This window comes from Brachycentrus maculatus, unplaced genomic scaffold (assembly GCF_059751285.1).
Source record: "Brachycentrus maculatus isolate JH-2025_06_01 unplaced genomic scaffold, ASM5975128v1 h1tg000303l, whole genome shotgun sequence".
Classification (NCBI taxonomy): domain Eukaryota; kingdom Metazoa; phylum Arthropoda; class Insecta; order Trichoptera; family Brachycentridae; genus Brachycentrus; species Brachycentrus maculatus.
In genome coordinates, this window is record NW_028281053.1 from 994,100 (window position 1) to 1,021,675 (window position 27,576).

General features: G+C 32.4%; 1 protein-coding gene and 1 long non-coding RNA gene across 2 annotated transcripts in view; both read right to left on the bottom strand.

Moving 5' to 3' along the window:
* LOC148304817 (uncharacterized) overlaps positions 1-21,537 on the bottom strand; it is a 34,158-nt gene extending 12,621 nt beyond the window's left edge. Inside the window, exons 1-10 of the mRNA XM_088267694.1 lie at positions 21,168-21,537; positions 20,517-20,680; positions 11,665-11,769; positions 10,128-10,350; positions 9,239-9,362; positions 8,600-8,664; positions 8,114-8,292; positions 7,162-7,322; positions 5,779-5,853; positions 790-920 (exon numbers count right to left, since the gene is read on the bottom strand). Of these exons, the coding sequence (XP_088123820.1) occupies positions 790-920; positions 5,779-5,853; positions 7,162-7,322; positions 8,114-8,292; positions 8,600-8,664; positions 9,239-9,362; positions 10,128-10,350; positions 11,665-11,769; positions 20,517-20,680; positions 21,168-21,255 (1,315 nt within the window). The 5' untranslated portion in view covers positions 21,256-21,537. The remainder of the gene's footprint in view (positions 1-789; positions 921-5,778; positions 5,854-7,161; positions 7,323-8,113; positions 8,293-8,599; positions 8,665-9,238; positions 9,363-10,127; positions 10,351-11,664; positions 11,770-20,516; positions 20,681-21,167) is intronic.
* Positions 21,538-23,202: 1,665 nt separating this feature from the next.
* On the bottom strand, positions 23,203-27,142 carry LOC148304818 (uncharacterized). Its single transcript, XR_015838297.1, has 3 exons — positions 26,348-27,142; positions 25,776-25,942; positions 23,203-23,536 (listed from the first exon to the last, which is right to left on the bottom strand). It is a non-coding gene; the product is annotated as an uncharacterized LOC148304818 (long non-coding RNA).
* Between the last annotated feature and the right edge of the window lie 434 nt (positions 27,143-27,576).

Here is a 27,576-nt window from a genome sequence, read left to right on the forward strand (position 1 = left end):
AAAACAATATAATTATAAAAAAATTGAATATAGAGAAAAGAGGGAAAATAAATATACACAATAATAAAAATAAACAACAATATTTAATCATATTATTTTTAAAATATTTGTTGATTTTTAAATGAAAATAATAATCTAAATTTAACCTTTTTTAATTTTATCATTTTAATGAAAAAAAAAAAGATTGTGCAAAATACAATGTAGGAAGTGACCATTACTTTTAAATGATCATGAATAGTCTCTCTTTAGACGGGTTTTGAACACCAATAGGAGAACGTCAACATTTAAACATGTGGGATGTATAAAAACAAAGAAGGAATGTTGAGAAAATAATTTTTAGTTCAGCATGTATCTAAGACCATATTAATATATAAATGCTGAGAATTTTTACAATCAAGATTTCATTACAGATAACCACAATAAGTGATTGAGTAGAATGTAATATATTTTGACTAATAATTGTGTATTTTTTAGGTTAAAAAATTATATTGCATCAAAAAATAAATAGGTCAATAAAATACATTTCAAAAGTTTTTTTTCCATAGAGATAATAATGGTATTATTTACTGATATTCATTGGTACAATTATATAGTAAAGTTTTGCGGCGGTTGCTAACAGAAGCAAACAAACCGCTCTCCATTTTTATATCTGGTTTTAACACAAAACAAAGAGAAAACAAAAATAAAGAAAAGAATAGAGAAGTGAAGAAAGGGAAGGGCAAGAAGGAGGCGAGTGGGATAGAGAAGAGAGATTGAGAGAGAGAGAGAGAGAGAGAGAGAGAGACAAACCGTTGGATCCGGGAGGCAGTGGCAGCAAGGGGTGTGCGGATACGCTGGGGTTGGAGACCAGATTGGCAGAGCCAGAGCTGACGTTGGCCCGGCTGGAGCGGAGGGAGCGGCTCACGCGGAAGGACTGCGACCTGCGGACAAGCGACAACGGGACGGCTCTCACTCTCTGCACTTGCACACCAACCTGACCTGGCATCCCTCGCTCCGCATAACTAATCCCACGCCAAAGATAACCTCCGTTCACGGGAACGACACCTATTTATTTCTAGCTCCCTTTACACATAAATGGCTTACTGCACGATTTGCTGCATTGCGCAGGAAAAGTTTGTACTTATCAAGGGACGTGGAAAATAATAATATACAGTTTTGCTTTAAAAGTTTCGAAAAGCATTTTTAGTTTTGAAATATAAGAACACACTAAAAATTTTCATCCGAGAAAAACATAATGTGTCGGATTGTGGTCTCGCGGTTAGTGGTCGCAAACTCTAGAGTCAGAGGTTTTCAGTTCGGATGAGATCTACCACAATTTGATACCTATTTCTAATAATGAGCCGCTTAGGCTCACAGAAATAGTATGAAATTGAAGTATTTTTGTAAATAATAAAAAACACAAATATTTCTAGTATTTCAAAATTTTTATTTAAAAAAAAAGTGTGCATGCTATCGCACAGGAAAAACTGTGAGAGACAGAAAAAAAGGATCCCATACACACTTTACACGCTAATCATTTTTTTGCGCAATATTACTAATCGTGGGGTAAAGTACCATACATATGTGTAAAGGTAGCCAATTTGATATTGCCGATAGTAAAATAAATAATTTGATGGTGCGTGATACCACAGCTTGCGACTAGTACTTTAGTTTAAATTGGAGATCACAAAGAGTCACGATGACAGCCCAAATTACAAAATTCTCGCTTAAGAATAGGAACCGGCTAGGTTTATAACAATTTGTCAATTCTCTGTCATAAATGAGTTAAAAGTAAATTTGAAAACTAACAAAATTTTAATTTTTTTTTAAAAAATGTTTTAATTTTGACTGATACTAACCATTGTTAATCAAAGTTTATTAATTTTACTTATCAATATTTGAAATCATAAGCGGAATATTTTTGGGATGATCCAATACTTCATTGAGTCGAGCACTCTCTCATTATAACTAATGAGGAATTTTGACACATTAAAAAAATATTGGATTCTCAAAAACAATCAACAGAAAACAGAATTTACTAGCCGCAAAATGTAGGTAAGTGAGTTTATTTCCGATTATATGAAACCCTTTTACATAAAAAGAATTTCGGTTTCACCGTAAGCCCTTCTGTGGAACGAAGGATGCCTGAATTATATATATATTTTATTATAAAAAAAAACAAATCATTTTCTCGGTTAACTTAGCTTATCTCATGTGTAGAAACATACAAAAATCTACAACATCGATCGGGACTTGTTTATTTTTTACGACGTGTTTAGTCAGCCTACAAAATAAAAAGGAAATAAGACGTGTTTCACCAAAGTAAGACGTGTTAAGAATGCAAATCGAATGACACACATGCATTAGAGGTATGGACAGAATGTGAAGTGTTGTGAAGATGACGGGGGAGATGAACAAGGTTCGTGGACAACCCTGACAACATTAGGATAAATCAAAAGACAATGTGATCCAACAATTTAAAAATGGAAGAATGATGGATTGAAAATTACGAGACAAAAAATAAAAATAAAACATTTTGACGATGGTAAACTAAGAAAATTGTAACTTAAAAATAAATACTATTCGATTTATTTATTGATTTGGCGTTTAATTTGTAGAACTTCAAAATTTATATTTTAAATATTAAAATCAAATACGGATTTTTAGATTCTACTAAGTTGTACATTTTATTTTTAAAAAAACATAGAAATAATACAAACATTTGTGAATATAGTTTCGACTTGTTAGGGCATTATCAAGGCGAAACAATTGTCAATTTTTTAAAAATGTTTTATGAAAATAAAATATACAACTTAGTAGACCCTAAAAATCAGTATTTGATTTAAATATTTCATTAGTATTCGATTTAACAGTTTTTTTATAACACAATGCAATATTTCAAATAGATCTGATTTATTTAACAGTAGACAAATTCCCTTTTTAAATCATTTAAGCGTATTGGTAGCAAATGCATAGACATGTCCACTTAATCAAAATGGATTGTCTTTGATCCTTATCCACACCCAGATGGTACATTAGTCACTACATCAGGTCAGAGCTGTTAGTTTGATCATTAATTAATGAGGGTGACCAGTCATGCACTCCAGATTCTGGGATCTAGGAGTGAAATATATATTTAAAAACTATCAATATTGTGTGAAGAATTTCTAATTATATTTCTCAAAGAAGCATTTCTGCATATCAAACTTTATCCATTGAATCCATCCACATAGCTATCTCCAAATAAAACATTTTCAAACAATTCTGCTTGGAAATCTAATATGTCCCTAACCTCAAAAATTATGAAAAATCAGTCTAGTTAAATCCATAGAAGTTATTATAATAATGTAAAAGAATCCAAATATCTATTTTAATAAAACATCTATGGATTTCACCATAGACTAGTTTTCATATTATTTGACAAGCAAGGTCACATAGGGATGTAATGCTTGGAAATTTAAATTTTGTTACCAATATTCTCACTTTGCAAATACGTAATATAATTTGCTTACTTTTTGTTTTATCCTTCATTTACTCACGCAAGTGTACATCATAGTTAACGGACCGGCAGTAGTTGATCTACAGGTATTAATTAATAAAACACACTGTGCAGCGTTTAACCGAAAACCGCTAAAAAGGTGACGTGGCAATATGAATTTAAACAAAGTGCACCATTTTCAATACCATATTAAAATTTACACACAAGATAAAAATTTATTGAAAAAAAAAACATTCAAATCATTTTCGGTGGACCGTTACAGTAAAAGTTAATTTATTTGAACAAAGTATAATAATTTTGGCAAAAAAAAAATTATCGGGTCTTCCAACAGTTTTTTATAGTCAATTTATTTGATTTTTTTAAGATTGTTTATTTTTAATATATTTTCATAATGATTGACTTAATTTTCAATTTTTTGTTAACAAAAATAAAAATTAATTTAGAAAGATTGCCATTTTTTCATATAGAAACCAGTTTAAAGAATTTCATTTATCAAATTTGTTTGTTTGAAATATTTTTTAATTTTGGTTCCTTCAATTTCACATTATCAAGCTTTTCACTGCATAAATTAAAACTAAAACTCTTATTTATACATCTTATTTGATTACTACAACTGGTAATTCTTAAATAAGCTTTGTTGGGAAATTGAAATATAAGACTGTAATTAAAATATAAGCAGTTTGGTAAATAAGTTTTTGAATTTTCATAATATAAAAAAAAAAAAAACATAAAGATTCTTGATGATTTCAATGGATTGTAGTATATATATATATATTTGACACATACAGACCAGAAAACTAGAAACATAAGATATTTGAAACATGAATTTCAAAGTTACCTAATTATAGTGATTATCCTACGATGTTATATGAAATAAATTGTAAAACTCCAATTTGAAATATTGCAATGGAACACATTAACCGTAAATGATAATAGAAAAGTGGCTACAGTTATTTAAGTTCAGCGTCAATGTGTTTTTCAATTACAGATTGATACCAGCCCTCAGATTCAGTGCTCTACATTCAACCTTCAGAGGTCGGTTGAACAAAATTGCCTTCCAATATGAAAACCATCCTGAGTCGCTTGTCCCTAGGCACAACCGAAGCGAAATGATGTAAATAAATTCGTCGAAAACATAAACAATGAATGAATGATGAACAAAACAAAAACTAAACTTTCAATCAGCGTGTGAAGATGCACTTTAAAATGGATATTCAACGAGCTAAACATAATCAACCTTTACTACAAAATTGAAAATCATGTATTGTGATAAAAAATACAATAATTAAAAATACAAGGTTTTTTACATCCAGCAAAACTATAATCATATGTATTTAAAAAGCTTTTAAATTATCACATGGCTGTATACGGGATCACGCAATAGGTACTAAAAGTCACAACTACTCATTTTTATTAACATGCCAAAATTTTCTATCTGTTTTACGTAAAAACACATAAATAACTCATATATATATCCATATTTACAATTCCCGTTAGCGCATTGATTGGTGAGTACTAGCCGCTTATTGCACACTTGACAGATATCGCTAGTACTTTTTTCAAATGAGATTTATGACTATAATATTATCAATACCCACACATATATCATGACTTTAGCATGACTACCGAGCGCAGTATGTATTGTATTGAATGTGATTTACAGTAGTAATAATAGTTGGTTTTCTAATAATGGCCCCAGTGTGAATGTGGCTTTATTATGATCAACCTCGTAATTTGCATGTTTTTTATCCCACTATCTAGCAACGCACAAAGACAGCACATGGTTTTTTAAATGCTCACCGACGTGTATAGTATACGAAAAGAAATTGGAAGTATTAACCGTTAGAGTGTTGAGAATCGATGCATCAACTCTGGTATATTTTACCAAAAGCGCAGCCCGTTGATATACCAATGACAGTGTATTTTGGCGGTCGAGCTGGGAGGTTATGTCGCAGTGTACACGTTTCAGATATTCGCATTACAGAAAATGAGAGAAATTTAAATTCAACTGTTGAATAGCTTTGTAAAAGAATTCTATAAGTAATATTTCCTTTAATTAATTTTCCTGTTAACTAAGTATGTATAACTGATAGTATGTAATTTAACCGTTTTATTCAAGTTTGGTGTAGCCCTTTTCGGCTTAAATTCAATACTAAAATTACTATGAAATCATACAAAGAAGCGGGACTTGCATAATACCAAATAATACAAAACAAACTTATAAAATTAATAAACCGATTAATCACAAGCTAAAACTAATTAGATGAACGTAAGACTAGATAAAGACGGCTACAACTCACCTCTGGAAGGTCTGTCTCTTTACATAGTTTTCCCGCACAAATTCCACAATCTGCTTCTGTGTTCTTCCACTATACCTGTTTGACAAAAAAAACTTTATTGTTAGAAAGTGAAACAGTGATTTTTTGTTTTAATGTTATTTATAATAAAAAATCGTTAAATACTTTAAAGGAAACTACAAACTTAGAATTTAAAAAAAAAAGTAATATTTTTTTAAAATGATGTTTTAAAAAAAAGCATAAATCTAAATAGTTGAGGTTTTAAAAAAAAGCATAAATCTAAATAATTGAGGTTTTAAAAAAAAACATAAATCTAAATAATTGAGGTTTTAAAAAAAAAAGCATAAATCTAAATAATTGAGGTTTTAAAAAAAAGCATAAATCTAAATAATTGAGGTTTTAAAAAAAAGCATAAATCTAAATAATTGAGGTTTTAAAAAAAAACATAAATCTAAATAATTGAGGTTTTAAAAAAAAGCATAAATCTAAATAATTGAGGTTTTAAAAAAAAGCATAAATCTAAATAATTGAGGTTTTAAAAAAAAGCATAAATCTAAATAATTGAGGTTTTAAAAAAAAGCATAAATCTAAATAATTGAGGTTTTAAAAAAAAAGCATAAATCTAAATAATTGAGGTTTTAAATGTATATTTATAAATCAGTGTATATATGTTTTTATAAAAACTGTTATTGAATAAACATAAAAATTAACCAGAATATTGATATAATGGTAATTAAAAACACAATTTTTTTCTGAAAAAACTGAAACAAATAGCGAAAAACACATTATGTAGTGAAACATGCGAGGAAAATGCCACCCTGTAACATTGGTACACGATAATACATTGATAATTTTGTAAGAAATATTTAAGGAAGAGTTCATAATTCTAATTTCTCATATGACTGAGCTTTTCTACATCGGGCCATTTTTTAATATCTAAATTTTGAAATAAAATCTTTGTTTTCTTTGATATATATGATTTAAAAAAAAAATGTATTCACATATATAATAGTGTGTACATGATTATTTAAATGTAGTATGATTGTAAACTTTCTCGTTAAATCATTTAGCATATTCTGAGAACATAAAGCTGGTTTACTTATATTTGATATCTAATTACAGTCACTCTGCATAACATATCCCGGGACAGAATAAAAGTAAACTATTGGAGGATATATAGTAAACAATTGGAGGCCTGAAATAAACTTATGCTAATATGTATTGGCAGAACCAATATAATAATATATAATAATAATCTCAATTTCAGCAAAAAATACAACAGGCAATCGGCCCAACATATCCACATACACAAGTGTTAATAAGGACCGCGAATGTGAGACAATCAAGTATGGCTAGACCTAATAAGAGAGCAGTATTTCAGCTTACCGGAATGAAGATCCTCGGGAGAGCACTCTGGTCCGATGTCGCGGCATTCGTTTGACGGTTGTGCACCGGAAGAAGCTGTGATTCTCTACGCACTTCTTCCAGAAGTTCTTGCACTCGTTTCGTCCTTCAAAGAAAAACTCTACCAAGTCCTTGTAATAGCCCTGGAAATCATTTCATTATTAATTTTTGATAAATAATAAAGTACAAAACTTAGCTTAGCAAGTCATTTCCACTGCACATTGAAAGCTCTCCCAACCGCATACACAGATCTGATAAAGAAGCATCTAGGCTTCCTGACAGACCTCTCTTGCGCAGCAATTTTATTTTATGAACTAAGTTAAAAAATTATTAGAAAATGTAAAACAAAATTATTTTCCGAGTTTTTATATAAGTTACTGTCCATGAATTATAAGTTATTATTATAGTAAATTATGCAAAGAAATTGTTTTTGGTTAATAAAGCGTGTTTTCTGTTCGGGTTTGGTTTTAACACCATTTTTTTAAATGTAATAACCCGCAAAGTGTCTATTTTAGATGCTTGTCTACAGGTAGGATGGTCAGGATAGGGAATGTAAATGTGAAAAATACATTAAAAATACCCAGACCAATTAATAATAAACCTTCAATTGAGAACTCATTTTGCAAGTGGCGAGAATCGAACCCGCGACGCCAGTTTCGCAGTCGAGCGTCTACCCAACTACGCCACGGCGCCCGTCTCTGACAATCCTACTCTGACAATTATAAAAGTTAACGTCGTGTTTTTTCTGGCAGCACATACATTCTACATATGTATTTGGCAAATCTTTAGAACATTCTTGGAATATATTTTGAAAAATTAAGATAATTCAATTAGGTTTTATTTTCATAAAAATAAAATACGGCCCACCGAGGTCAGCCATACTGATACCATCCGGCCTTAAAGGGTTAAAAAGAAAGGTTGCGCAAGAACTTACGTATCCCTCAGGATGCAGCTTGATAAGGAAGCGCTTCCTCTTGAAGGAGATTTTGCGGATCTTGGCCCAGCTGAAGGTGTTGATCCTGGTGAGCTGCTGGAACACCACGATGCCCATGTGCGCCACCGCAATGTTCAGGGGGACTCCTTCGTGGTCCTTGGCCGGGTGCATCTTCATACCTGCGGCAGAGGACCAATCAGTGACCAAAAGATAACCAATCAGTAATCATAAGCAATCTAATGTCCGCCTCCACAGTCTTATGGTCAGCAAGTTCGGCTACCGTACTGGAGGTCCCGGGTTTGATTCCCAGGAGGGTCAAATAAATAAAATTGATTTTTTTCACTATAATATTTACTTAATATCACCCTGGACTGCCTACACCGGGGTACTTCTAGAAAATTTGGTAGTGGATTTATAAACTTGTATTTATTTAGATTGGCAGTCCACAAGTTTGAGACCACAGAAGAAGAAGAGGCTTAGACTTACCATACAATTCACATCTTCTTGCAGTTTCCAAAAGATTTAGATCTGCTTCGGCTGGGCTTTGTCCTCTAGAAAAAAAAACAAAAACTTTTATATAAAATAATATGATAAATTTAAATACTAAAAATAAAGGAAACACAATATATAAATATGCAGATAGAACCTGTTCAGTGTGTTGTTAGCAGAAGATGTGTTATTATGATTCAAGAATTGTTAGGTGTAGGTTTATGCTCATTAGATTTGTATTTTTTTCTAAATGGGGATTGCATTTATTATTTACCTTGCTTGTCATGTACCAGGTTTATAAATCATTAAGTGGATTTTTGTTTCTTCTTAACTTCTAACTAAAAAAAATGTTTTATTTTAATCTGTCTTGGGAAAAGGAAGGATAAACTAGTGTAGGCCAATCAAGAACTACAAAGCATTTGCTTATTGTTGGCAGAAAACCACGTTGCACTCCTCAGGAGAAGCCGGACTGTTGACTGTCGTCAGCAGATCTTCCGTTAGAAGAACCAGCAGATATTCCACTAGAAGAGGGTTCGGCATTTTGTGTCCTAGCTTGGTTTATGGTACCAATGTCCTTCACTGTTTTTATCATGTATGATATCAGATTAAGTGGTCATTAAGTGTTGCACGACTTACATGTGCTTTTTGTGATTCTCCATGATTCTTCTCTCCAGATCAGCATCTTGTAGCGGGAAGAACTTGTAGCTGCTCAGGTAGGTGTGGTCAGGGTAGTCTTCCGGTACGAAATCACCGCATTCGGCTGTTCAATGCACGACAAGGTATTATTAGAAACAAAAACTCCAAATATGTGTAAATTAATATTTTTTTTTTTTTTGAGAAATTTTAATATACATCTTATATCTAATCTTCTATAGTAGTTAACTAAGCTTTCTATCTTTATTTGACCCCTATTCGCACCTAATGGTGCATAGGGCACCTCAGTGCATGTGTACATAAGTGCATGAGTCAAATCAACACGATGTTAACTAGATCATTATTCATATAAAGGCAAAGCGATTCTTAAATCGGATCGGACATTCATATTACATTAATTCTTGAAACCTGCATATATGCAATGGTCTTACATCCTTCCGCATACCACTAAGGTTTTCGATACATTCGTAAAGTATGGCCAATTGGTACAACATCAGTTGAGTGATTGGTGAAGTATTAAGCTTATTCCTTTTGAACATGAGATGTGCATCTCCCTGCAAAGGTCTGTATGAACTGACTTAGTGATAGTGTACGCGCGTCAACTAGCCGCATGACTATTGTTTGTCATGCATACATTGAAATCTTTCTGATACTTTTTCTGATCCGATGCAGAAGCTCTAAACACAGTAAGGGACATTTTTTTGGCAGCATGTTTTTATTTGCATTTTTAGTTTGCTAAGTAGATTCTGCTTAATTCAAAAATGCAAAAAAACATACTACCTACAAAAATGTCCCTTACTGTGTTTTAAGTTTGGACAGCCGTCTAGGCCTCCTATCAGAGGGTAACATAAAGGCATGTCTCACGACCCACCTTGCACGATGTAGCTGGCCATGAGCGCGGAGGTGTTCTCGTTGCACTGGATGCAGCCGTGCGCGAGGTCCCGCTTGATCTGCAGGCAGAACAGGTAGCGGGTGAATTCCTCCTCCAGCTGCGCCGGGTCGGGCGTGTAGAACTTCACGCAGAAGCGCAGCAGCGGGTCCACCAGCGACAGGCCCACCTGCCTGCACACGGGCTTCTCCAGATCCAGCCAGTACTGAAACAAACACAATTTTCGTATCTAGAGCTGATGGTTACGTGAAGTTCTTGAAATATTACAAAATTAATAGATTTTTAACACTTTTGAAACTAATAAAATGAATTTATATTTGTAGTAATAACTTTGTGATTTTCCATTTTATAATTAAAATATAACTTAAAGAATAACTTAAACTTATTATTTTTTAACCACATTCCCGATAACCCGGCATTATCACAAACTCGGCCACCCTTTGGTCCATATTAGGCCAAGTTTTCGGGACACTACCGCATATAAATTATTTATTAAAACTATGTATATTACCTAATTTATTGCCAAATTTGCGTTTCATAATCAATAGATTTGAATATAATTTATATTTGAAGCACTAAGTTTGTGATTTTCCATTTTATAATTAAAATGTAACTTTGTTTTAAAATCACTATAAATATTTTATTACAACTCAATTACAATGTCTACCGGTTTCGAAGCTAACCTCTTCTTTTTCAAGACTGATTAATACTAAAACACTATCTACTTAAAAATTCTAAATATTTTGGTCGTTAAACAAAAGAACTTGGGTAGATCTCAAGTGTCTTTATTTTTGTGTTGATTAGCAGTTATGGTCAAAAGGGATCAGGTGTGTTGAATGAATGGAAACATATTTAGTAACGGACTTTTAGAAAAATCGTTTACTTGTGTTTTTTTAGTCGAAAGTTATTATTAATTGCTTGTTTAGTTTCTAATATTTCCAAGTAATCTAATTTAAATCCTGTGTTGCATGTTTGTAATAGATTATAAGTCCTTGATTTTTATCAAATGTGTGATAATTTTCTATGAAGTGATTGGCAAATTCAGAATAATGCAAATTCTGAATTTGCCAATCACTTAATAGAAAATAATCACTCATTTGATAAAAATAAAGGTCTAAATATATTACACACATGCAAAAGAGGACTTAAATTAGATTAATCAGAAATATTATAAATTAAAAAGGCAATTAATAATAATTTACAGCTAATAAATACACAAGTAAATGATTTTGCTAAAAGTCCATTATTAAATATGTTTCCAATCGCTCATCATCCCTGATCCCTTTTGACTGTAACTGCCAATCAACACAAAAAAATAAAGCCACATGAGATCTACCTAAGCTTCTTTCCCTAACCGTCAAAATATTTTGAATATTGTTTAGTAGATAGTGTTTTAGTATTAATCAGTCTTGATAAAGAAGCGGTTAGCTTGGAAACCGGTAGACATTATAATAAAGTTATAATAAAATATTTATAGTGATTTTAAAACAAAGTTACATTTAAATTATATTATAGTTACCTTGGCTCCACCAAGTTCCTGGTACTCCAGCCCAAAGTAATCAGACTCCAATAAGTGCAGCTGCCGACAGACTTGATCAAACAGGACTCTTCCCAATGCCTTTGCCTGAAACAAGTAAAAAAATAAATACTGAAACCCTTTTTTGCTACAGTGGTCGGGATTTATTTGTCAATATGTAAATGGTATTTTATTAATATTTTGAAATGTATGGAAGGTAAACTCATGATTTACCGGAAGTTCACGATACAAACTATTTTGCAGACAGAATTTAAGATTGTAATCAATTTACATGAATTAGTCGACTTTAAACAAATATTAGCGATTTTTCAGTCTAATATTGATTTAATATGACCCTGGTCTAGTACCTGAAGAGGAAGGGTAATCACTTTTCCTTCGTGTATTTAAGGATCAAGATAACACTGCTTCTATACGACGAAGTGCCCTATGCACCATTGGGTGCGAATAAGGGTTAGAAGAAGAAGAAGAAGAGTAGACTTTATGATTATTTATTATAAAAATAATGTTTATACTATATCAGACTGGTACAAGAAGCGCAGGGATCACTTTGCCTTCATGCAATTAACTATCAAGATAACATTGCGTCGTTACGATGCTGCAGTGCCCTATGCACCATTGGGTATGGATAAGGGTTTTAAAAAAAAAAATTCAATATATATATATATATATATATATATATATATATATATATATATATATATATATATATATATATATATATATATATATATATATGTGTATATACACATTAAATTATATAATTGAATTAAAAAGAAGATATATAATCATTTAATTCACAAAATTAAAAAATCTTGTAAAATTATTTAAGATAGATACAAAATCTGTGATTAATTCATCTCATATCCCTAATCTAATATAAGAGTAATACAAACTAACCATCGCAATTAATTAACAGCACACATAAACAAAAATATTCAAATCAAAAATACATTAGCCGAGCATCAATTAAATTTGATAGAACAACAGTTGCTCGGCAAATTAGCATAAAGTACTTTGCCAACCGTCCGTCAGAGAGCCCATAATGAATTTAGCAATTGACAGACGTCCATTATTAGTATGCTGGCAGTGGCGGCGAGATGGAGCGCACAATAACGCCCTGCCCATTGTTCTTCTGGCTCAATTGGGTGGGTGTCCAATTAGCCCAAAGGGGCCGAAGTCAACACTTTGCTCTCCGACACTCTCAATTATTGTGTAATTCAATATTTTTATTTTTATGTTTTAATATTTATAGAATAAAATAACAACTTTATAATTTTTTCAGCCATCATCAGACTCAACATCATCCAGATTCAACTACATATATAGTGTTTTGAATACAACATTTTGAGTGTGTCCAAATACTTGTTCACAAAATCTGGATTATCTCCAATTACAGGAGTTATTTTCATATTATTTTTTAACATCTCATCAAAGATGAAGAAGAATATAGATATCTGGGCATTTACGGGGCTGACGACCGTCATAGGCTGGTTTAAGTGATCACTTTACACACGTGTAACATTCACCAATTCTACCCATTATTGACAACCACACTACTCAAATTCTTGGAAGTTCTATATATATGAACCAATTTAGAAACCTTGTTCTTGAATCACTAGAACTTCACTAGAGACATCTATTGGTGAGATATAAAGAAGCTTTTTACTAAACAGAAACTCTTATATTAGTATGTGAGGTCTGAATCCTAATTATAAGCTCAATAATAAAAATGAAAATGGTATTTTCTGGCGTTTCTCATGTGTGTGATTATAATCCAGGATTCGGACCTCACATACTAATATAAGAGTTTCTGCTTAGTAAAAAGCTTCTTTACATCTCACCAATAGATGTCTCTAGTGAAGTTCTATTGATTCAAGAACAAGGTTTCTAAATTGGTTCATATACATAGAACTTCTAAGAATTTGAGTAGTGTGGTTGTCAATAATGGGTAGAATTGGTGAATGTTACATGTGTGTAAAGTGATCACTTAAACCAGCCTATGACGGTCGTCAGCCCCGTAAATGCCCAGACTTCCATATTCTTCTTCATCTTTGATGAGATGTTAAAAAAATAATGTGTTTTTAATATTGAAAGCATTAACTTTGTGGATCATATTGATATATTATTTTGAGAAATAAAAAGACTTTGTTTTTTGATTCACTCACATTTTTATTACAACCAACTAGTTTCGGCAACAACCTGTTGCCCCTCTTCAGGGTTTAATTTATGACTAAATTTATGTCATAAATTAAACCCTGAAGAGGGCAACAGGTTGTTGCCGAAACTAGTTGGTTGTTAATCAAAATGTGAGTGGATCAAAAAACAAAGTCTTTTTATTTCTCAAAATAATATACATATATAGTATTTAAATTCACATACAAAATCCATTTCTAACATAAAATTATATCTAAGCATGCCTAAAACCATTATTCGCATTATGTGAATACACTAAGACCTCACTTTGCGTCGTAGATACGTTCCAAAATATCGCGGCGCGAAATTGAAACAACGCAAAGTGAATTGCTATTTTCCATTGAAAAATCATATAAACATCAAAGATAGGTTACCGTATTCTTCATTCAGTCTTTAAATGTTAAAAAAAATATTTGCATAACAAAACAAAAGTAAAACTTTGAAACAACGCAAAGTGAAATGACGCAAAGCGAGGTCTGAGTGTAGTAGAGTGAAAAAATACATATTTATTTTAACCCCTTTGGGATTCGAACCCAGCACCTCCAGTCACATCAATACATATTTTCAATTCCATTGTTGTTTCATAGATTTTTAATATTTTTATCGCTTATCTAACAAAAAAGGTTTTTATTTTCATTCTTTTCCATTTAACCAGACTGATAAAACTCCAAGAAACACCCGGAACTATGCTTGCATTCTAATATATTTTCCGACCCAATTTTCAAAAATTCGGTTGTGATAACATTACTAGATTACTAAATAAGTTTTCGTTGTTTTATAATTTAAATTTGCAAATAAAACAAAAAATCAAATATTGAGATACTATCTAAATGTTATAACTTATTCACATTTACTGGTCTTTGTAAGTGGATTAATTTTCATTCTAACCCTTATCCGCACCCAATGGTGCAAGGGACACTGCATCATACTGAAACAGTGTTGTTTTGATCGTTACTTAGATGAAGGCAAGGTGATCACTTGTGCGCTTCAGGGACTAGTCCAGGGTAATAATTAAATAAATATTAAGAGTGTAAAATCACTAATATTTATTTTCACCCCCCCCTGGGAATCGAGTCCGGGACCTCCGGCATGGTAGCTAAACACGCTAACCATTACTCCACGGAGGCGGATAAGTAGATTAGGTTCCATAAAAATGAAAAATTTTATTGGTTAATTAATTTTTTTCATTTTTTCATTAATTGATTCGGCAGTCACTTTGTGGTAAAATCTATCCATTTTTAATTAATGTTTTACTAAGTAAATACCAGTATTTCTTAAAATCTACTGTGACACGTGTTTTGATGCATCTCGCAGTTTAAAAATGATGCGGAATGCATCGAAACACGTGTCACAGTAGATTTTAAGAAATACTGGTATTTACTAAGTAAAACATTAATTAATTTTTTTTTGTCAGTATTCAGAAACATTAGGTCGGGTTTAATCAGGTTAAGTCTAGTCTATCTGTTTCTTTAAGTGTCCAAGTGAAACGTCCTTGTGACTATATAAACAGAGTATGTGAGTGGCCATCTTTGCAGGGGGTATTGGAACGCTTTGTAAAATACTTTATATTGAATAATGAATGCGTGCTATGCTAATAGATTGTAGTAGTGTCCAATCAAAACAATACAGTTAGATTGAGGCATAAACAACAGCCGATATTTTGTGTTGTAACATACTGACATACTGAAAGAGATTCTCTTCTAAACTTTAGAAGATATATCGCTCACTCCTTTCAAGAACGTCATAAATCAAAAATTGACAATTTTCAGTTGTACATGTTTTCGGAATGCCCAGAAAATGTACTATATCCCAGCAAAAGCGGCATATTTTTAACTTAAATTTTACCCGCTACAGGGCAGAAAGTGTTGTTTTTACATTTTGAAGAAAAGGTATTGTTTAATTATTTTTTTAAATAAACTTAATATTTTTCAAATGGAGAAAAATCCTCCAGGTTTTACCTAAAAAGATCTGTTGCACAGTAAAAAGTTCAATAAGTGGCTTGATATTTATTTTTTAATACATTGTATTATATTTGTAAACTTTAAAAACGTTCTCCTGAAAAATCAAGTTTTTTGATTTATGACGTTCTTGAAAGGAGTGAGCGATATGTAGGTAATGTACATAAATTTCTTCTACTTCTTCTAACACTTATCCGCACCCAATGGTGCATAGGGCACTGCATCATATAAACCCAGTGTTATCTTGATCGTTAACTATGAAGGAAAGGTGATCAGCCCTCCGCTGAAATAAATAAATAAGACTGATAATAATAATAATAGAGGGGACGATAAGAGAATAAACGCCAGAGGACGCCCACGCCGCGAATATCTAAGCGACTTATACGAGGACATGGGCTGCTCGACAAATGAAGAGCTGAAGAGGGTTTCGGAAAATAGACTAGAATGGCAAAGGAGATGTTATCTGTTGCTGCAGACCAATCAATGCAGGATTGAGACCAGAGAGAGAGATAGACTGATCACTTTGCTTTAAGGTAACAAAACACTCCGTAAATTGAGTTGGGCGTAAATAAAGTGATGACGTAAAAGAACAATGTTTTGTACAATTTCATGTTAAAATTTATGTCACACGTTTTGTGTTATGTATTCCTCAAATAGACATTTCCTGCATTTTTGTTCTTTATAACATGATTGTTCTTAATTTAAAACATGCTATCACGAAATCCTCCCAACCATTTGTTCTATATTGTTTTATTCATACTTTACTCATATTGTTTTATTGTGATTCATTGTTTTATATTATATGTTGATATTGAGTAAGTACAGACAACATATTGTTCATGTATGTAAGGTGGAAAATACCTCTAAACAAATGTACTGTATTGTTCCATTACGGAATCATGATGTGTTTTAGGTATCACATAAAACAACCTCTTTTGTGCAAATTATTTTTTATCGTCAACATTTTGAGTGTGTCCAAATACTTGTTCACAAATCTGGATTATCTCCACTTAAGGAGTTATTTATTATATTATTGACATCTCAACACAAATGAAGAATATGGAAGTCTGGGTATTTACAGGGATTATGACCTGTCATAGGCTGGTTAAGTAAACGTTGCATGTGTGTTAAGTGATCAATACTACAAAGTGGCTATCAAATCAATCAATGAAATTATTGAAGCCAGTATGTTTAAAAAATGCAAAATAAAAGTTAATTGGAAATAGTGGTTTCTTGAATTTTTTTCGCAGATACTTTGTGGTACATTTTATAAAGGAAATAGTGGTATTTACCAAGCAAAACTTAAATTTAAAATGGTTTGATATTACCACAATGTGACTGCCGAATCAATTAATGAAATTCAACATAAACCTATTTATACAGAAAAAAAACATAGTTGGTACTTTTTTTAAAATTTCTAGATTTTTTGTATCATTAATAATTAAGGCAAGACGAGAACCAAAAAATAAAAGAAAAACAAAATAATGAGTTAGCAATCAGAAATTGTAAAAAAAGAAGTTGTTATAAAAAGATGCATAACAGTTATTATATCGCTCACTCCTTTCAAGAACGTCATAAATCAAAAAACTTGATTTTTCAGGAGAGCGTTTTTAAAGTTTAAAAATATAATACAATGTATTAAAAATAAATATCAAGCCACTTATTGAACTTTTTAGTGTGCAACATATCTTTTTAGGTAAAACCTGAAGGTTTTTTCTTCATTTGAAAAATATTTAGTAAATTAAAAAAAAATGATCAAACAATACCTTTTCTTCAAAATGCAAAAACAACACTTTCTGCCCTGTAGCGGGTAGATATTATGTTAAAAATGTGTCGCTTTTGGTGGGATATAGTACATTTTCTAGACATTCGGAAAACATGCACAACTGAAAATGGACGATTTTTTATTTATGACATTCTTGAAAGGAGTGAGCGATATGCTTGTATTGGCATTATCATTATGAAACATTTCTGATAATAATACAATATTTTTATAAATAATTAAATATCATAATTTCACATTAATTTACAGTATGCATTACAGGACAAAATAATGATAAATAATTTCATTAATTGATTCGGCAGTCACTTTGTGGTAAAATCTATCCATTTTTGATTAATGTTTTACGTAGTAAATACCACTATTTCTTAAAATCTACTGTGACACGTGTTTCGATGCATTCCGCATCATTTTCAAATACCCGAAAATGATGCGGAATGCATCAAAACACGTGTCACAGTAGATTTTAAGAAATAGTGGTATTTACTAAGTCAAACATTAATTAAAAATCAATAATGAGAAATTATTAGAATAAATCATAATAATAAGTCAGCCCGTGTAAAATACGAAAATATCAATTGAAATCGGATAATGTTGGCATACGTCTGCAGAGATAGTAAAAACAGTGTTTAGCAGAGTGTGGCATTGCGGCGGGTAGCAGAGCGTGACACGGCCGACCTTCAACGCCACCGTCACTAGGAGTGACCCCGATATTATGCCACTGTACTGTCAAGTTCAAGCACTTGCGTTTGTTGGGAATGTTATTCAATTTTGTCAGTTTATTAACAAACAAAAATGGGATTTTATTTTTACTTGTTTATTTTTACTTTTTACAATACATGTTTTCTTTTTGATGAACGTCTGTCTCACTAGGCAGAACCCGTGACGAGATGTCAATTTACATTAGAAAAAATATTTTTAATTAAGTTTTACTTAGTAAATAGTCCGCCTGCGTGGTGTAATGGTCAGCGTGTCTAGCTGCCGTGCTGGAGGTCCCGGGTTCCATTCCCAGGGGGGGTGAAAATAAATATTAGTGATTTCTACATTGTATTATTTATTTAATATTACCATGGACTGGTTCCTGATGCGCAAGAGTGATCACCTTGCCTTCATGTAAGTAATGATCAAGATAACACTGCGTCAATTCGATGCAGTGCCCTATGCACCATTGGGTGTGGATAAGGGTTATAAGTAAGTAAGTAAGTAAATACCACTATTTTTTATAAAATCTACTGTGACACGTCAGCTGTCCAAAATCAAAACACAGTAAGGGCCTTTATTTTTGTAGTATGTTTTTTTTGCATTTTTGCACTGAGTAAATTCTACTTTGTCCAGAAATGCAAAAAAACCTACTACGAAAAAAATGTCGCTTACTGTGTTTTAAGTTTGCACAGACGATGTATTTCAATGCATTCCGCATCATTTTCAAACACCGTATGTGAAGCACAGTAGATTTTAAGAATTTTTGGTATTTACTGAGTTTAACTAAATAAAAAAATGGAAACAATTTACCATAAAGTGACTGCCGAATCAATTGATAAAATAAAAATATATTATTTTGAAATTACAAATATTACCACATAAAATATAAAATAAATACAACATAAATTATAAAATAATGTATACTTGTGTTACATTATATAGCTGTAATAGTATTAAATTATTTTCTTATACATGTTGTGCATGTAAAAGCCTTTCAGGCGTATGTAAAGATAAATAAATAAATAAAAAAAGATTTTTGAAAGAGACATTAAATTTTCGTTGACATTCTATAAATCTTAAATCAGATGACAAAGTGGAGTTTAAAGTCGAATGAGGTTAAGACAAGTTTTGCCGGTTAGCAGAGTTGCACCCGGGAGTAATGTTTCTGAATAGCCAATTTGTTCACTCGCTCTAAGCAATCTGCTACATTCCAGTTATATAATTGTCTGTGAATAATTAAGCCTGCAGTGACCTCCATTCATTCATTCCACGTTTCGATAGTAAAATTTAATTAAACTTGATTGTAAGTGGAAAAGAAAAGCATATTGCGATTATTATTAATAGCTAGCTGTACTTGGCATCATGTTGCAGTGGCTCAGTCTGGTTAAATGGAAAAGAAATAGAAGAGAAAGTACACATTGCTAATACATTTCATTTTACAATGCTCGTGAACCAATGAAAATGTCAAAAATCTATTAAACAAAAATGTAATCTAAAACGACAGTGGCTGTCAAGAAGCACACTGTCTGCCATGAACCATGTTTAGTATTGCGTATCTTGCTGTTAATTTCAACAGATGGCCCTGCCATTGCGGTCGTAAAAGGTGTTAAACAAAACTTATTGTAGGTGTATAGAAAAAAACAGTTGTTACAGTGTGGGATTGTAGTCCCGTGGTTAGTGTCGCGTAGTCTTAAGTCAGGGTTTCTCGGTTCAAACCCACTCTACCACAATTTCATACCTATTTCTAATAATGAGCCGCTTAGGCTCACAGAAATAGTATGAAATTGAAATATGTGTGTAAATAATAAAAACACAAATATTTCTCTTTTTAATTTTAATTTAATTTAATAAATTCAGCACATATTCTAATGAAATGTTGTGTCAAAATTTCAAAGCATTAGGTGAATTAATTTAGCAGATTAAAGAATCAAGATAACAAACATTTAAATTTTTATTTACGTGGAAATTTGAATTCAAACTTATATTAGACATTAGTTTGAAAATGCCATAACAAGGCGAAACAACTGTCACAAATGTTATTTTTATGTGTTTTTAATAATAAAATACAATATAGTAGACTCTAAAAATCCGTGTATGATTTTAATAGTTAGTATATAAATTAGAATGAAGTCCTACATATTAAACGCCAAATTTAAATTTTCATATAATATCTGTATGTAAAAAGGACAAGTCTTTCTTACCTGGACCTGGAACATGGTGATGGAGTCATCTAGCATCTGCACCCTGACGGCGAGCATCTTGCCGCCTTTCTTGGGGGTGGCGGGCGGCGTGCGGAACAGGCCTCCGGAGCTGCCTCCCCCGCAGTCCACGCCGGCGGGAGTGCTCAATGAATGGTGCATGCGCCCTGTGCCAAACAGATTATTTATTTTGGCAGTGACAGTGATTTTGAAAGCTTTTAAATGTAACTTCATAGTAAAACATGAATACAATTATTTTTTTCACATTTTATATAAATTTCGCGACTTAATTCATAAAACTAAAAAAAATCTTGCTTTGCTAGAGAAGGTCTGTCAGGAAGTCTAGATGCTTCTGTATCAGATCTGGAAATGCAGTGGGTCAGCTTTCAATGTGCAAAACAGACCCATTACTTTAGCACAATGAGTACATATATGTCTATTTTATGGAAGGACAGCCCTTCCGGGCTCCCTGCAACTATTAAGACTGAGTTTAGGATAGCTCTGTTTGAGTATTAGACCATTCTGTATCGATTCAGTCTGAGCCTAAATTTCATTTGTTGCTGCAGACCACTCCACAGGATTGAAACAAAAGAAGGGAAATGAAAAAAAGACTCAGGAATCAGTATGGTGTATGGGGAAGGGGTTTATAGTCACCTGTGCCAGAGCTAGCGAAGGCCACGCCCGTGGAAGACAGGTGCCCCGTGGAGCTGGACCCCCCCGGCGGCAGCTGGCTGTCCATCATGCCGGCCCTGCGCGCCGCATCGGGTCACCAAACCACCTTCCTGTCCTCTAGCATCCCCATCCTGCCATTGTACTCCGCGCTGATCATCAACCCCGCCGCTCTGACCTGCCCGAGCGCTGTGCGTCACTATATCTTCACCACTTTGTGCACACGCGAATCACTTGTTTAACACTTGTATTTTCAATTCAGCGCAATTATTTACTGGTTAAAATAACTGGAGGATTATTAATAATTAATAAACAATTAACTGGTGATTAGACTTTTTATGTGTCGATTTCAGACCTAATGAAAAAACAATCCATAGTTATTAACACATTTTGAACGGGTATTTTCTACGCCTGCAAACCGCTGGCCACATGATTCGATAATTGTGTACATATAGGTACAGAGAGATTGGTTGGATTTAAGACCAAGGAATTCATGGATGATGCAGAAAGATAACATGATTCGAAGGCATGGCCTAGGTGACGTTGTCCAGGACAGAAGGACCTATAACCTGAGGACGAGAAGAGCTGACCCCAGTCTACAAGGACAATAAGCTGAGATGTAGCCAAGAAGAAGAGTTACAGAGAGATTGGTATATAATATTTATATAAAAACATTGGATAATTCCTTCTTTTCTGCCTTTGAATTGAGGCTGGCGCAGAAAGTAAAAATACCCTTTCCAAGTAGAAATACCTTTCCCGCTTGAAGTGTGTTAAGGACCGTACCTAAGCAGTCAAATTTATACATTAACCCTTAGCGCTCTTTAACGACTCGTTTTTTTATTTGATTTTATTTTTATTTTATTTTATTGGAAGGAAAAACAACAGTTAAAAAATATGATAAATAGGAATACAAAAAAAAAAATCATGAGTACCAATTACAGTTCTTCACACCTATGCATAAGAAAAGTCTATATATAAGAAGAGACATGAGACAAGGATGGGATAAGGAGAAAATGAGATGACAGTGATAGGAAAAGAAGAAAAGGAAAGGACTGGGAATAGAATTACCCTCTAGGTTTATAAGATTTCGAACAATTTAGCTTTAAAGTTTGAAAGATATATAGTTGAGGTGGAGTAGTGTTCTAATGACGGATTACTGACTCAACGTTCACAATCGTACCCCGGAACCACAACTTGAAAACAATTATAATTTTGTAAAAAAAAAATATATTATGTCAGTATCGTTACGGCTGTCCAAACTGAAAACACAGTAAGGGACTTTTTTTGCAGTACGTTTTTTTTGCATTTTTGGACTAAGTAGATTCTGCTTAGTCCAAAAATGCAAAAAAAACATACTACAAAAAAATGTCCCTTACTGTTTTTAAGTTTGGACAGCCGAGTAGTATAGGTAGTTTTATTTTCTACTTATTTTTTTTTTAAACTGATTGATATGATGATAAGTATGATAATTATTACAAATTCACTTGAAATGTTTTTGATAAAAATGTTAGTTTGCGACCCCAGTTCGACATACGTTTTTAGAAATCACGAAAAACACCTGTGTAAATCTATCTACACATGTTTCAGAAATGATAGTACCGATACAAAGAATGTGGTGTAATAGTTTTTCATGATTGAATATCAAAACAATCCAATCGACACTCGAAAGGCAATATCGTAGTCATACAGGAGAAAGTGACCAAGTGCATTTTTTATAAAAACGTGATTATTGACTATTTGATATCTTACTAACTTAATATTGGCCCAAAAATAATCCCAAAGCAATTTTAAACTTGGAAGTATAATATGATTAAAGTAAACACTTGTTTTTTACCACTTGAGTTTTATTATAGACTACATGTTTCAGAAGTTAAACTTCCATCATTCAGGTCTGTATAATAGTTATTATACAGACCTGAATGATGGAAGTTTAACTTCTGAAACATGTAGTCTATAATAAAACTAAAGTGGTAAAAAACAAGTGTTTACTTTAATCATTGTAACATGTTAATGCCGAAACAATAAATGAAGTAGAATATATTGACTTGTTATAATGACTAAATACTGTTTATTTCGATTTTATTTCGTTCCCAAGCAAAAGTGACTTAAATGGCCCTCCTGAGCATTTAAGTTGGTCACTTTCTCATGTAAGACTACAATATGTTTATATTGATTTTATGTTGTATTTATGCATTTGAGTGTTGTAAAATATTAAGTTCGGTGTACAGATAATTATTAAGATATGTTGAAAAAGAAAATGTATAAATCCCTCATATTTTATAAAAATAGCGCAGTAAAAATTTGCAAATTTTTTTTTTAAGACTGGTTAGTTATTTAAATCTGTCGAACAGCATCTGAAACAAAGAAAAAATATACATAGTCAATACAATAGTTTCAACAATTGGACATACAAGCAATTCATAATTAATTGACAGTATAATATACAAAATAACTTTGTTAAAAGAACACTATATAACTTAATTATAATGTTCACAGGTACCAACTATATTGTCCACCTCTGTATTGCAATGGTCAGCACTCTCGGCTACCGTTCTGGAGATCCCAGGTTCAATTCCCAGGGGGAGGGGTCAAACAAATATAAGTGATATTTTCACTCTATTAAGTATTTATTTAATATTATCCTGGGCTGGCTACCTGAAGCGGAGGACTGATCACCTTTCCTATGTGTTGACAATCAAGATAACACTGCTTTTATATATATATATATATATATATATATATATATATATATATATATATATATATATATATATATATATATATATATATATATATATATACACATATATATATATATATATATATACATATATATATATATATATATATATATATATATATATATATATATATATATATATATATATATATATATATATAAACATTGTGAATCATATCGTAATATTATACCATTATCAAAGACGGCTAAAAACTCTCTGATTGATCCATGATTACATCAAATCAACAAAGATAAAATTGATTTTGATATCTTATTGAGATCTCAGTAATACTTGTGGTCATAATTATGATTATCTTATAAAATAAACTCCAGAAGCACCGATATGTTGTCCATTTTTCCCAAGTTGAGGGGAATCTTTAAAGTACATTTAGGAGTTAGTGGTTAGTTTAGTTTAATACTAAGATTTTTCCAAACTTTTTATTGGTTATCATATTTTCATAAAATAAGATTCCATTTATATTAAGTGTTTAAGCAAGGTCACAATTTCTCAAAAATGGATTCATCCACATTCAAGGTTTACTAAGAAATATGGGCCACAGAATATGTAATAAACAAACAATTAATCGTGAACCCAACAGTTTGAGAACCGGATTACGATCTGCCTCGAAGGGCACGGGTACAGCATAACAGAGAAAGAACGGAGCAGGGTTGCTGCAACCTCTTGCTCTGGAGATGGGGGAAAAAGAACAACCCTGACTGTGAGTGTGGAGCTGAGCAGACCATAAGACACATAGTGCATGACTGCCGGCTCAAAGGGTTTGGTGGTGACCTTCGAAATATCCATGAGGCGACCCCAGAGGCGGTGGACTGGCTGACAAGATTGGAGCCAAGATTCTAATCCCATAAGGCGCAACACGGATTGGGGAAGAAGCCGGAGCCACACAAATTAAAGTAAAAGTAAAGTAAAGTAAGTAAGGTTTACTCCTGATATCCCCGAGAGTTGAAATGTTTTACAGTGTTTGAAACTGATAATTCTAACAAGCAGATATGTGGGTACTATCTTACCTGTATATTTTATTAAGCCTCCACTCGTATACGAGTGATTTTTACCTGTACTAGTCTGAAAATCTTGATATTGGGATTATTATATCTCTTGCAATGTTATTATGATTAAGCGGAGATATCACATAAGTAATGCTGTAGCATGTCTAGAACTAATTATAAACAAATCATTCAAGGAAAAAGAGACAACATCAAAGAATACATAATAGTTCACAATTTATAAAACACTATGGTCAACTAGTTATTTTTTTTACTGTTTCAGGCTAAAGTAGTTTTTTTATTTATATAAAGATAGGTAGGTAGGACTGTATTTGAATAAATCTCATACCCTAGACGATGTTGAAACTCAACGTAAACAGAAAAGAAAGATAAAAATGTAGAACTTGAAATGCAATCAGGAACATTTAAAATGTAAACAGAGATAGGGCAGCTTATCGACCAATCAAGTGACTTTGTCAACACATCTAACAAACACACCGCGGGTAAGTACTTATTTATATTTCACCCAACACTTTTACTCGCAGATAACACTGGCAGGGATATTTGAAAATACAATCGGGTAATATGGAATTTTATGAAATTGGAGGGAAAGGGGGTAGAATGTCAACAAATAGGCACTGTGGCATAGTTGGGTAGATGCTCGACTGCGAAACAGGCATCGTGAATCGTGAGTAATGAGTCATTTGTAAATTTATAGTGTAGCCTAAAACCACAAGAAAAACAAGGATGCTTTTGATAGAAACGCAATAGGCTTTACGCAGCTAAGAATTTGTCTCATTGAATGCAGTATACCCTGGTATCATACATGATAAAAATAATGAAAGACATACCATAAACCAAGCTAGGACACAAAATGCCGAACCCTCTTCTAGTGGAACGGAAGGCCTGTTGATGACAGTCAACAGTCCGGCTTCTCCTGAGGAGTTTTACATGGTTTTCTCGCAGCAATGAGCAAATGCTGAGAAGTTCCTGACTGGCCCACACTAGTTTATCCTTCCTATTCCCAACACAGATTAAAATTAAACATGTTCTTAGCTAGAAGAAACATTAATCCACTGATTGATCTAACTCCCATTTAATTTTTTTTAAGTAATTTAAGTAAATAATAAACGCAACTCCCATTTTAAAAAATGCAGCAAACCCAGGAAATATTGTTTAAAGGTAAAATTTAATTATCTTCTTATAAACTCCTCTTCTACTACTCCCTATGCCTTCTATACTCTATAACCAATTTATAGTTTTGCAATTATTTAATCATTCCTGTTTTTGGTAAGATATTTTATCATAACGATAAGCCCACTTATGTATTTTATTGAATAGTGAAGTTCAATTTTTATACTTTATATTAAATAAAAGATGCAAGAATTTTATCTCAGACATAAGAAGTAAAAGATGAACATACCTTTTGAGATGTGCAATAATCCGTGTTTATAAAATAAACTCAAAAATGGATCGTCTTCGTCACAGTAGCCCTCTTGAAATATATTTTGAACTTCACAAAATTAACACTCACATCATACTATAGTCCAAATAATAACCTGAGAAATGTTTAAGACTTACTGAGACGCGAGATAATTACTTTATCGCTTCCTGTGCACTTAAATTAACTTTATTTAGCTTACAGATTTTTTTTACCAAGAAACGTAAATACACAAATAGTAAGGGCGGGTGTACTAAGAACGCAAAACGAAGCCACAATTTCAGGAAGAGGTTTATTCTTTACTCTGACAGAAAACCGAAAAGGGTAAATATTATTTTCACTGTTACATTTGTATTTTCTTTCGTAAATGAACTATATCCACTATCAAATAGGAAATTCTTTAGTGAGAAGAGAAAATTATGTCAATGCAAAGTAAACCCACACGGAGCGATTGAACTGAGACGGTAGTGCACGCCTCTAGTTGCAGATATGCAAGTGGGAGCGAGACGGATATAGAAAACATGCTCCTATTTAAAAAGGGTCGTAACATACAAACCCACCCACAGATGGGGAGTCATTGATCTCAAATAAAACATTCACGGAAATTATTTTTCTGTGATAAAATTGTAAACCTAATTTAAAAATACCACTCACAACTGCGAATTCAATTTATATATTACTAGTTTCACTTAAAAACAGTAGCCGGAATACTATTTATTTTTATTTTCTTTACACTGACGTTCAGCCCAACTGACAACACACCCAGGTAATTACGGCAAACTTCATGCGCAACTTCTTTTTCCCAACGATTTTGTATGTCAACGCCATGTTGCATAACCAGCCAATCATAAACGAAATATAAAATTCTATTAATTTTGATTGGCTTAAATCCGGACATTGTCTTTAATGCAACATTTCGGGTTTAAAAAAGTATGCGTGAGAATAATTTATAAAATTCAGTCTACACTTCACTTTTATGTTTTTCGTGCCTACTTTTACGCCAACGTAAAAAATGGAAATGTAAAATCGTCAACCCACGATCAACCTACTTTTTCATTATAAATATTAAGTGATTGATCGACAAAAAACGCCGTTAACCTAGGCACATACAATATAAGAAAGAAATTTAACGTAAGCGTTTTACGATACAGTTTTAGAAAAAAATGTTTTATCAAATTTCAGAAACTTTCAAAAATATTCTCTCCTCATAA